Source organism: Syngnathus scovelli, chromosome 2 (genome assembly GCF_024217435.2).
Source record: "Syngnathus scovelli strain Florida chromosome 2, RoL_Ssco_1.2, whole genome shotgun sequence".
Lineage (NCBI taxonomy): Eukaryota > Metazoa > Chordata > Actinopteri > Syngnathiformes > Syngnathidae > Syngnathus > Syngnathus scovelli.
In genome coordinates, this window is record NC_090848.1 from 21,910,001 (window position 1) to 21,924,496 (window position 14,496).

Here is a 14,496-nt window from a genome sequence, read left to right on the forward strand (position 1 = left end):
CATCATATGCATTTATTTTGTCCCCCATGATGACGGTTTGTGTATAAAGGCTTCCTTTCAGTAATGTCCGTCTTGATCGCGTGATGCGCGAAATGTAAACAAAAACTAGCGCGTCTTCTTCGGCGCATTATCTCTTCTTCGCCTGTCTCGCTCTTGCTTCCGGCTAGAGCGCCCCCTGGAGACCAGAGGCCGTAGAAATCCATAAGTACGCTCCAGAGTAGACACAAGTGAATGTCATCAACATCGACTGCCTTTGGCTTAAAAGCGGCATCATATGCATTTATTTTGTCCCCCATGATGACGGTTTGTGTATAAAGGCTTCCTTTCAGTAATGTCCGTCTTGATCGCGTGATGCGCGAAATGTAAACAAAAACTAGCGCGTCTTCTTCGGCGCATTGTCTCTTCTTCGCCTGTCTCGCTCTTCCTTCTTGCTAGAGCGCCCCCTCGAGGCCGGAGGCCGTAAAAATCCATAAGTACGCCGCGCCGCCGTTTAAGGTTCAAAGTAACCTTCTGAATAAAATGCATTAAAAGTTCACATTCATTACAACCTGTTTTTGGTGAGCAAAATGTCAGAACAATTGAATTTAAATGCTGATTGATTGGGTTTTAATACAATGCAGATTACTTCACTGGTTTCTTTTATATCAAACAAGTTGTTATCAAACAACTTGTTTGATTTAAAAGAAACCAGTGAAGTGATTAAAAAAAGGAAAAACAAGATGAACTTAGTACAATTACAATGCAGATTGTCCAAACAGCGCCACTGCTTTGTGTAATCTCTGAGTGATATGGCAGAGTAAGAGAAAGGGTTTAGAGCACAGGTGTCAAACTCAAGGCCCGGGGGCCAGATACGGCCCACCACATCATTCTATGTGGCCCGCGAAGACAAATTGTGCATCAAATTTGTGTGTCATTACTAGAATTGCAAATTGTCTTCACTTTTAATAATAGCTTTTTTTAAAAATATTTGACCAGTTTTTACTCGTCTGATTTGAAAACGAGTTATTTGTCAGTTTGTTTTGTAGCTTTTACTGTATATAATAGTGTTAAGAGTAAAAGTGATCAAGTCATCACAAAAATCACGAAAAAAATCTTATATAAGCCGCACCTGACTATAAGCCGCAGGGTCCAAAATTTTGGAAAAAAGTCGCGGCTTATAGTCCGGCAATTACGGTAATCACTTCCTGGAGGTTTAAAATGCTAATGATAAAACATGCTTTCAGAGGGTTAAAATATAAAGCAAATGGCCTAGTGAAATGTGCCACATGGGTAAACAGGAAGCCGTTTACATTCCTCTGCTTGTTTGGAGCGATACAGTGAATAAAACGGCGCTATGTATGATCCACAATCCACCCGCAGCCAATTATGGAAGCCCATGCTTCATTTGCATCTGTTCCCGCAAACTAAAGCGAGACAAAAACACTATACCAGTATTTCATGCAGCTGTGCAATGAGGATTTGCTTAATAATGTATTTTGACTTTATTGCTCATCCATAATTGTCCAATTGTATGAAGCTGCTGGAGGCGGGAGAGGAGCAACATTTTGACTGAGCCAAGTGAAGAGGTATGACTGAGAAGCCGCTGTGCGTACAGTCTCCTGCTGCCAGACGAGTCCACCTGGCCTGGGAACATTTATTATGGTCCAAATCACTTGACAACAGCATCCATCACTGTAGGCTGATCTATATTCACTCATTAGACTGCTGCTATCATCACACTCCAACACTGATTAGCCACACTGGTAATGTGAGAGGATAGAAAACTGGATGGATGTCTCCCCCAGGATGGCCAGTGACGTTTTAGTGCTGTGGACAACTCACTGTGAATGCAAAAATCTGCTGTAAGCAATATAGTTGTGTTGACTAAAAACAAATAATAATCTGTTTGTTTTTCTTTTTCAAATCCACAACTTAATTGAGTCAGCCGTATACCACGCTACTGTCATTGTATTTATAAAAAAAATATATATATTTTACATGTAGATGCCAACTGTGCCAGTTTCAAGTTCATCCGTTTCCTGCCCTATCTTGTAACAATGCCGAACCACATTGCCACTGTCAAATAAATGCAAAACAAAAAGCACCACAGGGCGTCCTGCACAGCTCTCAAGCCATCAGCAAGCAATGAAGCCAGTTCCATTCCAGCAGGGGACCTTTGTTCCGTGCCATCCCACACACTCCCATGTTTATGCATGTCTTCATTCGCAACTAAATCAAAAAGGGGGTAAAATCAAATTAGGCTCAGTAGCTCTTTGTGTGTATTGGAAATGTACCCCATGGCGACATTTATTAAAAATAAAAAATCATAATCTAATTTTGCGTGGCCCTTTTAATGCTTACCAACAAGTCTTTGTTTTAATCTCATTGGCACAATACAACCAGATTACAACAAGATTTAACCAAGCATTGCTGCAGTCATCTTGGGGTCAACAATGATTTAGCCTGCTCGGAGCAAACACCCGACTGTGAGCAATTATGGCTAAGACACTATTGTGTCCACTGGGCAGACACTCATTACTGAGCAGATAATGGTGCTAGAGGTGAATGTGAGTGATAATTCTCCATGAATCTGGGCCAGGTTACAGAAATAAATTGTCTCTCATTTCCCCTGCAGAGATTGTGATAAACGCCGTTTGAATGAATCTGATTAATCTGCTACATTTGTACAGGTAGACTGTTCCATTTAAAAAAAAAAATAAAAAATTTAACACTCACAATTGTTTTCCCTTCGAATTCACTTGGTGTACGTGTTCTTTCAACTATTCCGATTCATCATTTTCAGATTCATGGCAGTCGTTGATCTACAATAAATCTGTCAGGATTAGCGTTTGTATGAGCCGGTCGCGCGGTGCATCTGGGAATTTAGTTGTCGTCACAGATTATCTAAAAATGACTAAGCAAATTTATTTTTGTATGACGTTTGAGCTGAGGAAAAATGTCCACTTAATCAATTTGAAAGGCCTTCCCGATCATGATCTACACAAGATATGACCTTCAAAAATAACTTGTAAATGGCTTCAGCGGATTACCATTTTTTTTTAAAGAGATTTAATAGAATTTAGTAAACCCTCGACTGGTGGCACCATCAATTTAATTTCTGTACCCATCTCTCTCATAACCAATCCACTTCTCTGCTTACTGAGTGAGAACACTGGCACTTTAAAACAAGGCTCCTCAAAGGATTTCCCTCCTGCTGAATTCCGCTGCAAAGAAAAGCTGCATTTTGTTTTAATTTTATTAGCAGCATTAGAAGAAAAAAAAAATCTGAATATCTGAATATCACTGGGACAGCTTATCAACCCCACGCGAGAGACGCGTGAAAACGTGTGTGGCACGAACATATGGATTTTACTTGCCTAACCCTAACCCTTTTCGTTAACACTTAATAATCCATCTTTGTGTGATCCAATTATGTCAATCTTGTACCTATATTGTTCTAACATAATAAATACATTATGTTTATTTTAGATGCAAGAGCTGGCATGTATAGATCCCCAAACGGTAATTTCCTGTAAATAATACGCTTCCTTATGTAATATCCTAACCCTATCCTAACCCCCCCCCCCCCCCCCCCCCACACACACACACACAAATCAGTCTTAATAGCTGTTTTTATCCCACCGTCGTATGATATGGTCCGTCAATTAACTGCTATCTGCAATTATTGGAGTGAATAATATGAATGAACAAAGACTACTTCTTGCATGAACTGTGTCAGATAAATAAAGCTCCCCATGGTTCCTGATAGGCCCCTAAAAAAAAAAAACACCCAAAAAAAACCTACAATTTTCATTGACACGTGACAGTGCAGTCCTCAAATTTGCAGATATATTTATTTAAAAATAACATCTCCACTTGTATATATACGTAGTTTTTTTGTTGCTGACAAATTTCTGCTCCACATTTCAGCCCATTTATCAGTAATTTATTGAAAATGAGTGTGATGAATAATTTACTTTGCAGGTCAATTTACAGTGTGTGTCCCTAAACCTCACACATTTTACACAAGGAAAATCCTCCACACACACTGCATCTGAATTGCAGCCATTCTCAGACATAAGAGACTCATACTAGGCTACATTTCAATTAATTCGGAAGATATTGTGCTCAGTTTGTAATAGCCTTAGGCTTTTGTAGACACGCAGCGGGAGGGGGGGAAGGGGGGGGGAGGACCTCATCTCTGCGGCATGTTTGTGAGGGGGACACAGTAAGTGATTTGCGGTTTATTATTGACGCTGCAAAAATACACAGAGATGAAGAGATGGGGCTCAATGGTCCAACTTGAAATTGAAATGAAGAGGAGCAGCGAGGTAAAACGTTCACATTTCACTCGGGGTTGCAAAGTTAGTAATCAGAGTAGCACTGCCTGTACGTTCTTTTTACATTGGTTTGAAAACATAATTTTGAATCTACATGATACAGTCTCTTCACAAAGCAAATACAGTGATCTGCAGGAGGATGCTAGTGTGCTATATATAGATAGTTACAGATGTTGAATACTGAAATCGTCATGATTGACATGACCGTGAAGAGCAGTCATGTGATTTATGGCAGAAGATGAAAAAGCGTGCAAATGCAATTTGGTTTTTCTCCAGTTTTTCTATCATTTGTTACTTCTCGCACTGACTGTATATTTAATCGTGACCAATTCATCACACCCTTTTGCTGTGCTTTGCATGTGAAAGTGTGATATACTTCTCACATTAGCACTGAACAGTAGAATGTGATGAAAATCACATGGTGTGATATTATTAGTTGTGAATGCAGTGCCCTGAGAAACACTGGGCTTTTTATTGGAGTCTTTTGCGAGTAAACTCGTCGAATGTGCAAAATTAAAACAGACTTCTTCCTACTCTGACATATAAAGCTGGAGTGCTATTTACACGTTGAAAGAACCATTAATTTAATAACACCTTTATTATTGCAATTGTACCTTTGCATGAATGCACTTAATACTATGAGAGTTGTGATATTGTGGGTAACATTAAAAAACAGGAGCATTTTTGTCTATTTTTTTAAGTTTAAAACATTCCTCAGGTATCTTAAAATGTTTGATCCCAAGGATAAAAAATGGCTATATTATCAGAATATATTTCTTGCAATAATGAAATTGTCACATTTTAAGGGCATATCTGTGGAATCCAGTGCAACAAGCTTTTAAAATGTCCCACATACTGCTCTGCAAACAAAAAGACTGGCTTTCATTAGAATGATAAATAAAAAGAAAAGGGCTGAATGTCTCTTACAGAGTTCCCTGCCGATTTTTGGCCGACTCCTCTATTACATTTCTCGGCGGCCAAGAAAGTGTCCAAGAAAAAAAAGCGTTTTAGTGGCACATGGACACAACGCCAAACACAAACAACTGTGATTCAATGCAACTCTACACAAACACACTAAAGGCCAGCAACCATGTTGAGACTTCATCATCACCTGTAGAGGCAACACTTCATCACCAAACACTGAATTACACGTCAATTCATGTAAGGGTCATTTTGAAAGAACACCAATTCCATCCATACCTATCTGAGCCAACCATGATTAACAGACGCTTATGCTGCTAACACTGTTAGCTTATTTGTGCTAACACTGCAGGTCTGCTTACCTTTCGGTTTTAGGACGCTGTCCTCTTGCGTCTGCCAATCGAGCTGTTTACAACTGAGAAAATCTGTGTGGGTGGTGATTATGATAATCAGCCCCACTGGTGGAAAAACAGAACAGCTCACTCAAGCATTCATTTTCTTAGGCAGATGATTTTACTTAGTTGTCTAATTCCACACTTAATGGGTGGGCAGGCCCTCCAGAAACTCGAGTATTGTTTGATTGTAGATTTAGTATTATGATAGGCTTAATGCCATGCAAACTTACCATTGATTATAATCGGCCTGCTTGGTAAATGTCTGCTGGTAGAGTAATTGAATTGAATGGGTTGGACTTACTTTTTTAGTGGGTTTGGAAGGCAGTCTACCATGAAAAGCAGTGAGAGCGAAAGACACAAGAAAGCAGGTAAAGTGTTTCGATAATGAAATTTGAACACTTCCGATGAATCCTTTTTTTTTTCTTCATTGCACCAAGAGCATTACTCTAATTAGTTTGGTTAGTTGAGATGAAGTTTGTTCGGACACAGTGTCCTATGACTGGGCAGCATTTGCATGCATAGCAAGAACATGATTGAAAAGGCGGGATGTGAGATTAAGGCACATGCTTGACCCTTCACAGTCACATTAACCATAACAATGCCCTTCCCGCTTCCCCCCTCCCCTTCCTTGCTGATACCAGGCAAATGCATTTTGTGAAAGCAATATCATATTGACCGCAAAGCAAAGGAATGGCACTGAAAATAAACTTTACTCTCAGTATGTGTGTGTGTGTGTGTGTGTGTGTGTGTGTGTGTGTGTGTGTGTCTGTCTGTCTGTCTGTCTGTCTGTCTGTCTGTCTATCTATCTCTCTCTCTCTCTCTCTCTCTCTCTCTCTCTCTCTCTCTCTCTCTCTCTCTATATATATATATATATATATATATATATATATATATATATATATATATATATATATAGTTGAGATGCAAGGGATTGGCATCCGAGTACTCATCTTTTGATATCTACAGTATTTCAACATTAAGGGGTTCATGCGGAGGTTAGTGTTTCATAGAAAGCATTGAAAGGCCAAAGGTGGTTGTGGAATGCACTCACACTATAATAGATATCATGAATGCCTAGGAACACAAACAATTTCTCTCCTTTATGCCAAGACTTGAGACTCAGACCGCTATGAGGCCATGAGACTATGTTGGCCTTCAGATAACAGAAACGACTTCTGCAGATGAATTTGTAATGTACTGCTGGAAATTTTTGTTTACAAATGAAACATTTTGATTACACAAATAATAACATGACTGAAGAAATGCAACTAGTGTCTCATGGTTAGGGCCAATGACAACCCAAGTAGGGGTGAAAAAAAAAAACGTCAACTGAGTCTGATCGACACAAAACCTTTGGAGGATTTGTTCAAATCCATCCGATTGCTCGGCTATCTGATGAGATAATCGAGAAGATAATCGAGTGTAAAGGGCCACTATGAAATCATTTCATTTGAAGTACAGTGCACCCTTGATGCTGTGATGCAAATTATATATATCATCATTCAATATTAGAACACAGTTTAAAAATAACCAACAATTTCCCATGTGGATTTCCAGCAACTACAGAGGCAGAAGACTCACAGTACATGCATGTCATGAATTATGCAAACAATTAATAGGAGAGCAGGTTAGCTCAACTTGACTAAGAAAAGATTAAGAATAAAACTAGTAGACCTAGATCCTTTGCAACAAACTGCTTCATTAACTACTCTAATAAAAAAAAAAACTAAAAGGAGCCTCTCATTGAATCACAATCTCATCAGCCACCAGAGTAATTGCACATTTCTCTTTACCACCCAAATCAATACACACTCATCTGCATTGATCATTGTTTTTCACAAGCTGTTACCCGCCAAAATTAATGTACTTTTTATAAAAAGTTCTACGATAATGAATTGTGAACAGGGCGAGAGTTGCACTTCTTTTTTTTCAAGTCACAACACACACGATAATAAAACTGAGATTGGGACGCCGAAGAGATGGCCTGTTGTGCACACACGTCCACATATGATTTTATCTTCCTCACATGCACTTGTAAATGAAAGAGTGTACGGCACACAGCAACCGTGAGAGGTCCGCGGTGGTTGTCTGGGAGACCAGGAATGGACCATAGATTTTTAAAGGAGCAACGATCAAAAGGAGGATATTAATTATAGGGAAACAGGAGCTACACTAATGATGTCGTCGATTTGAACGACCAAATGAGAGTGTCCACAAAAAATTACATGATAGATAAAGCATGACTTTTTACATCAACCGTGTTTATGTTTGAGTGCATCCATTTGTGTAGGTTGTGGTGCAAGGAGTGAAGGGTGCAATAAATGCTCTATACGGAATGGATTGTGGTTTTTATAAATGTATTTAGTTTAGCAGTATAATCAATTATATATACTTGCTAGCCTTTGCAATACAGACTAAGTTTTTTTTTTTTTTTTTATATATATATACCGTAGCATGTGCATGCTTATCCTCCATTTGTTGGATTTCAGATGAACTTCAGCGGGCTAGGCTCCAGCACACCCTTGTGACGATAAAGCAGTTTGGATAATGGATGGATGGATTGTTAGATGAAAAAGAAAAGCATCACAGCAGGCAAGGGCAATAAGCTTGGTTATAGTGCCTGGCTAAAACTGTCCCGCTTGGTCAAACCTTATTTCACCCTGTCTCACTAAATAAGCCTAACCCTAACCCTATGTCACCATGCAGTCTACACGCTATTTGTAACACTAACATGTTAGCTTTAATAAACATACACCTGATTGTCTGATCAATAGTCTAACAGTCGGTTGGAATGATGCAACATTAAAAAGCTGACCTCTTAGAACAGGGGTGTCGAACTCATTTTTGTCGTGGGCCGCATCGAAGTCATAATTTCCTTAGGAGGGCCATTATGACAGTCAACGCCAGTATAGGCTAGAAAACACAATGATGAATAACTAGGTTTGAAACTTGAGACTAAAATTGTTGAAATATTTTTAAAAGATCAAGGGTAGCAAAAATCACTGTATTTGTTTAAAAGTGAAGAGATTTGTAATCTTAGTATTGACACATGAAGTTGAAAATGCACAGTTTGTCTTATCTGGGCCCCGAGCCTTGAGTTTGACACCTATGTCTTAGAAGATACACAACTCACTCACACATTTGTGGGCAAAAGCAGAAAACTTTTCTTTGAGCGACAAGTTAAATATGAGTGTGAAAATGATGTGTGGAAAAGCAAAGAGAGAGACTTGGCCAGCAGCATCAGGACAGAAGACAAAGAGACAAGCAAAATATTGTTAATGTGAGCAGTCTTTCTTTGTCCTTCCCAATGATCAAATTTAATGTAAAATGAAATGAAAGGCTTTCAAGACTTATCTCTGTTTCCAGGGCATAATACTACTAAAATGAGAGTCATTATTGATATTAGCCACATCTCTCACATAGTTGCATAACATATTCTTGGAATTTAAATAATGCAGTTCGAACTAAGCCATATATGATCCAAACATTGGTGGAGCTAGAGGGGCTTGGGGGGCATTGCACATTGTAGAATATGCCTGGACACCCCCAGAAACAAGGCCCGATAAATTACATTTCTGTATTTTCAGATTTTTCTGAGATTTGATTTCACATTTCCATCCCACCATCGTAGGGAACATACTCAATCTTCATCAGCATTTTTTGAAGTTTTTTGTTTTGTTTTTTGTTTTGAGATCTCCTTGGCATTCACAATGGCCCCCCACAAGGAAAACAAAATCCTGGCTTTGCCAGTGCATCCAGCACAATTTCTCTACTTTGGAAAATTGATCATCACTAATTCACTGCATTTGAACAATTGGCTCCGTTGAGGTTTACACATGCCACATCACCAAACAAAAATGTCACAAAAAGTATAAATGCTGAAATCACAATGATGTCTCGATATACTAAAAATGCACTTATTGTGAAATCTGGGCCTGTTAAATTGAACACAAAGCTGATAGACTCACAACAGGTGGCTTCTGCCTTTGAATAAAGGAGCATGAAATTGTTCTGCCTGTCACTATACATGGTTGGCATAGACAGATAACTAAATATATATTTGTAATAAACAAATGAACATCTTCAAATTAATGAAATGAAATTGAATCACTTCCTGTGGCACCCCCGGTGATCTAATTGTGAATCCCTGTTCTAAACAGCAGTCGTACATGAAGCTTCTCATAATGTTCCTAGCGGTGACAACAAAACCTAAAGTACAACCCTGCAAGGAAACTACTACGTTCATGCTATGTCACAACAATATTTGTCTTCACTCACAAACGCAAACACACCCATATCACGTGTGCGCTTGAGTTGAACATCTGTGTTTGTTTATGGTGTCAATCGAGAGCAGCAGGCGGAACGTCAGGCAGGTTTGTATTTGTCAGTAGATGTAGTGGGCCACATCGTCAGTCAACTTCCGGTTCTTGCTTACTAAGAAACGGAAACGGTAGTGGACACTCACTCTCCTAACCCAAAAAAGTGCAAAAAGCATCAAGAGACAGGAGGTCTCACTCCACTGGGAATAGATTTCAGTGTGTATTACAGAGTTGTGTGTTATTCACAAGAGCACAGACAACTGAGCAAATTCATCTCCCCGCAGATTCCACACAGTCCGGTATCTGCTTTTCAACAGACTGGCACGATGACAGGGCACCGAGTGTGACAGAGCAACTAAGTCAAAGACTTTTTTTTTTAAGGCCTCCGCCTCTCTGACATTTCAAAGTGGGCTACATTTGTCAGCCTCTCTTTCTGACTCACACGTTCAACCACGGAATTCTCAGGCACACAGCTTTAGAATAGCACAAGTAGAAAGTCAAACATTTGTGTGTGTGTTAGCTCATAACGTAACACACACACACGCATGTCAATCAAAGTATTTGTGACTCCCTGCTCCAACAGAGGAAAGACCTGATTGGATGGATGGATGGATGGATGGATGGATGGATGGATGGATGGATGGATGGATGGATGGATGGATGGATGGATGGATGGATGGATGGATGGATGGATGGATGGATGGATGGATGGATGGATGGATGGATGGATGGATGGATGGATGGATGGATCCATCCACACTAATACTGTAAACATACTGTTAAACGCAATCCTGACAGCATTGAGCATCTAAAATCGGATCTTTTCTGAGCTGTCGCATGGCATCGCGTCAGCTGTGCAGTTGCACCCAATGAAGAGCTTGTTGAGTATATCAAAGCATCAAGAAGCACTTGCTACCAAACCAGCAACTAGTGCCATAATCTGACTGAGGGCGCATGAGGTCCCTCACAGCACAGTCAGTGCTTGAGTTCACTCAGAATGTGAAACAATGGTGTTATCTCTGTTTCCAAGCAGATGTTTTTGTCTTACTGCGATGCTTTTCAACTCTGGCAATTCTGTTGGAGAGCAATCTCCCAAGTCTCTCTTATCTATTGCGTATAAAGGACACGCTACAACCATTAGTGAGGGAGAAGAGAGTATCTTGATGGCTGCTATGCCCCAGAAGAGCACCATTAGTTATAAAAACAGCTGTAAACTGACGACTGTTTTCTCTGTAGTCTCGACACTGTGCATCAATCGTAAAAAGTATCTCTTGGGAAAAATGGCATAAACTGCAGAAGTAATTGTGGGTTTTTCAGGCCACATGGGAAGCTACGCACACACTCACTTATGCACTTGTAACCCGATAAGGTGTCCGCTGCTCTGCTCTTACCCAAGTGTTGTCATAGTAACGATGGTGTACCAGAAGGAGGCTGGGATGCTGGTGAATTTGCTGGAGCTTGAACCCTTCTCTGCGTAGAACATGACTGTAGCAAATATAATTATGGCCATAGTGAGGGAGAAGAGCAGGAATCCCAGCTCTGAGGCACAGCTCTTTAGCGTGTAGCCCAGGATGCGAAGGCCCTGCGAGTGGCGGGAGAACTTAAAGATACGGAACACTCGGAAAACTCGCAGCGTCACAAAGGCGCCGCTCACGTCCTCGTTATCAGTCATCACCAGGCCGATGTAGTAGGGCAAGATGGCCACCACGTCGATGATGCTCATGACGGACCTCATGAAGCGGTAGCGGCTAGGCGCGGCGAACAAGCGCATCAGGTACTCCACAGTGAAGATCATGACGCACGCCGTGTCCATGCAGAAGAAAGCCACCGTGTAACGTTCGCCGCACGGCACTTCCTTCTTATTGAGCCCCGAGCCGCACGGCACCGTCTCGACCACATTGGTGATGACGGACACCGCGATGAAGAAGCCAGTGACGTAGTAGAAGACCAGCGCCATGGTAGAAGTGTGAGGGTTCTCAAAAGCCCGCCACATGGTCTCCCTAAAGGTCATGTTGGGCAGCTTAGCGTCCTTGTTGTCCTCTTGGTCATCCATCAGACGCTCGGCGTTCTCCCTCTTCCTGTCCTTGTACTCTTCGTAGCAGCAGTCGCCGATGATCTCTGGGACGATGCCAAAGAACGCCAGTTCCTCATCGTAGGAGGAGATGCACTCATAGCGAGGGTAGTGAAGCTTTCCGGTGCGATAGAAGTTGAGCACACTGCGAAATACGTCGGGATCCCGGTCAAAGAAGTACTCTTTGGTCTCTTCGTTGTAGAAGAACTCCTTCTCGGAGCTTCCCAGCAGGGTGTCCGGATAGCGGTCCAATGTGTTCTTCCAGGTTTGGAAGCGCCGTCCGCTAACGTTTAGAATAATTAACTCATCCTGACGCTTGTTCTTTTGGGTAGGCGCCACCGGCATGGGCAGATTAGCCACAGGCATCCAGCCAATGGCTGCCGCCCGGGCAAAGGGAAGCCATGCCGCCACGCCCGCTGCCATGGTGTCTCCGACCTGGGGTGTAGGAGGGAACAAATCCTGCACCTTCACAACCAGCTTGACTTCAGCTCATTCGCTAACTGGGAGGAGAAAGGAGAGAGGGAGGGAGGGAGGAAGGTGTGTTTTCATAACTTGTCATGTGACAAAAATGAAATAATCACATTAAAGTAAAAAAATTAGCTCAATTTGAAACACAATTCGGCATCAGAAACTTAAATATGGTCAATTGAAATTTTTATCACACTAATAATTTTAAAACCTACAGCTAATGTAGATATAAAAAAATCCACACACCCCTTCTGAAATGTCAGGTTTTAGTGGTATTATAAATCTATATTAGTGAATATTAGGGGACAGACCACTGAGACATAATGGTCTGCAGATCCCTGTCTTCTTGCCCCCCAAGTAAAACATATCTTACAGAGCTTCCACAGCATCAGAGATATCTCATTGTTCATAGGTAACTGAGAAGGGTGCAATAGAATTTCCAAGGCAGGAAATACACTATGGGACACAGTGAAGACAGTCATCACCAAGTGGAGTAAACATGGTACCACAGTTGCATTACCAACAACAGAATGTTGCACCAAAATTAACCAATGAAAAGGAAATTGGTGGCTGCCAAGAGAATGAAAACAACACTGAAGGAACTGCAGGAATTTCTGGCAAGTACTGGTTGTTTAGTACATGTGACAACAATCGGCCTGAGCTATGGGTTCTGATGGCATCTTATGAAGAAAAAAGAAAATCACATACAAATGCTTTCCAGGTAAGGCGTTATGGTCTAAATAAACCAAGAGTGGTCTTTTTGGTGCAACCACAACATTAAAGAACATTCTACTTCCCCTGAAGCATGTTGGCAGCTTTTGATGTGTTTTACTTCAGATGGGGATGTGGCCTCAGGTGAAATGGATGGAAATATAAACATTTCCACATACCAATAAGTGTGAGCAAAAATCCTCTAAGCCTCAGCTAGAAAAAAAAAAAGTCACGAAAAGCCTACTCAAACATTTGAGCTTTGTTCAGTGATAAATGATTTGACACAAATTTGAATGCGATTGGTAAATTCAGATACCACTGTTATAGGGGGTGTGCACACTTATGCAATCACACTATATCAGTTGTTTATTCTAACTTCATTTGTCATCATATGGTTTTAGGTAAGTTGGTCTTGTTTTTTGTTATAAACATCAAAAATTACATTTGAACAGGGGTGTGTAGACTTTTTATATCTTCTGTATATTGAGTTATAATTTGGGAGCAGCCTTGCGGATGACAGCTTTCTGCATCTTGTCATTGCATACCTACTATTGAGCTTCTCACTCTAAAGGCTAACCACGCAAGGGGTTCACCCAAAACCTGTTGAGTTTCACCTGCTAATGCACATTAAAACGAATCCAAACGAATTAAACATCGCTAATGTAAATTATTATGATTAAGTCGCAATGCCAACAAGTTACTGTTGACTATTTGCCTATAAAAGCCCTCCACGCATTTAAACAGAAAATACACAGTTTCAACTCACCCATCGGAAATTGTCCATCCAAAAAAAGGCGACCTTCTTCCACGGCAGTTTAGTTCCGTTTAAGTCGTGTTCTATTCTTTTCTTTCTCTTTTTCCCTTTAAAAAAAGGCGAGTCTGTTAAATGATCACGAGTGACGAAGTTAACAAGTGAAATCGGCAAAGGTGTCACCGTGAGACGGCAGCGCAGTAAAGTGTCGACGAGTGGAAGCAGCACAGCTTGGTGAGCTCACTTTCCATCCTTCAGGCTGCTGAGGGATGGATGGGGAGAGCGCGCCGCCCGAGAGAGACGCTCGCTCGTCGGCTTCTCGACGTGAGCGTAGCTGCGAGACCGACGCGAGTAGGAGGAGGAGGAGCGACACCCCCCCCCCCCCCCCCTCGCTCCCTCCCTCTCTCGCCCCCGTTCTTCATCTCTCCCGCTCAAAACGTGGAAATCTATTGAAACATCATTCTGATTCATTTGGAAATTGGGGGTGGTGGTCTCGATTGACGAAGTAAAAACACTTTTTGATGATTACAATAATGGATAC

The 14,496-nt window shown here is 41.1% G+C and overlaps 1 protein-coding gene across 5 annotated transcripts in view; it reads right to left on the minus strand.

Annotated features, from left to right (window-relative positions):
* Positions 1–14,285, minus strand: part of kcnd3 (potassium voltage-gated channel, Shal-related subfamily, member 3) — a 78,059-nt gene extending 63,774 nt beyond the window's left edge. For 2 of the 5 annotated variants that reach the window (XM_049754666.2, XM_049754663.2), the window contains exons 1-2: positions 13,971–14,285; positions 11,346–12,525 (exon numbers count right to left, since the gene is read on the minus strand). In XM_049754666.2, the coding sequence (XP_049610623.1) occupies positions 11,346–12,448 (1,103 nt within the window). In that variant the 5' untranslated portion in view covers positions 12,449–12,525; positions 13,971–14,285. The remainder of the gene's footprint in view (positions 1–11,345; positions 12,526–13,970) is intronic. The other 3 variants (XM_049754664.2, XM_049754661.2, XM_049754662.1) reach the window with 2 other exon arrangements.
* Between the last annotated feature and the right edge of the window lie 211 nt (positions 14,286–14,496).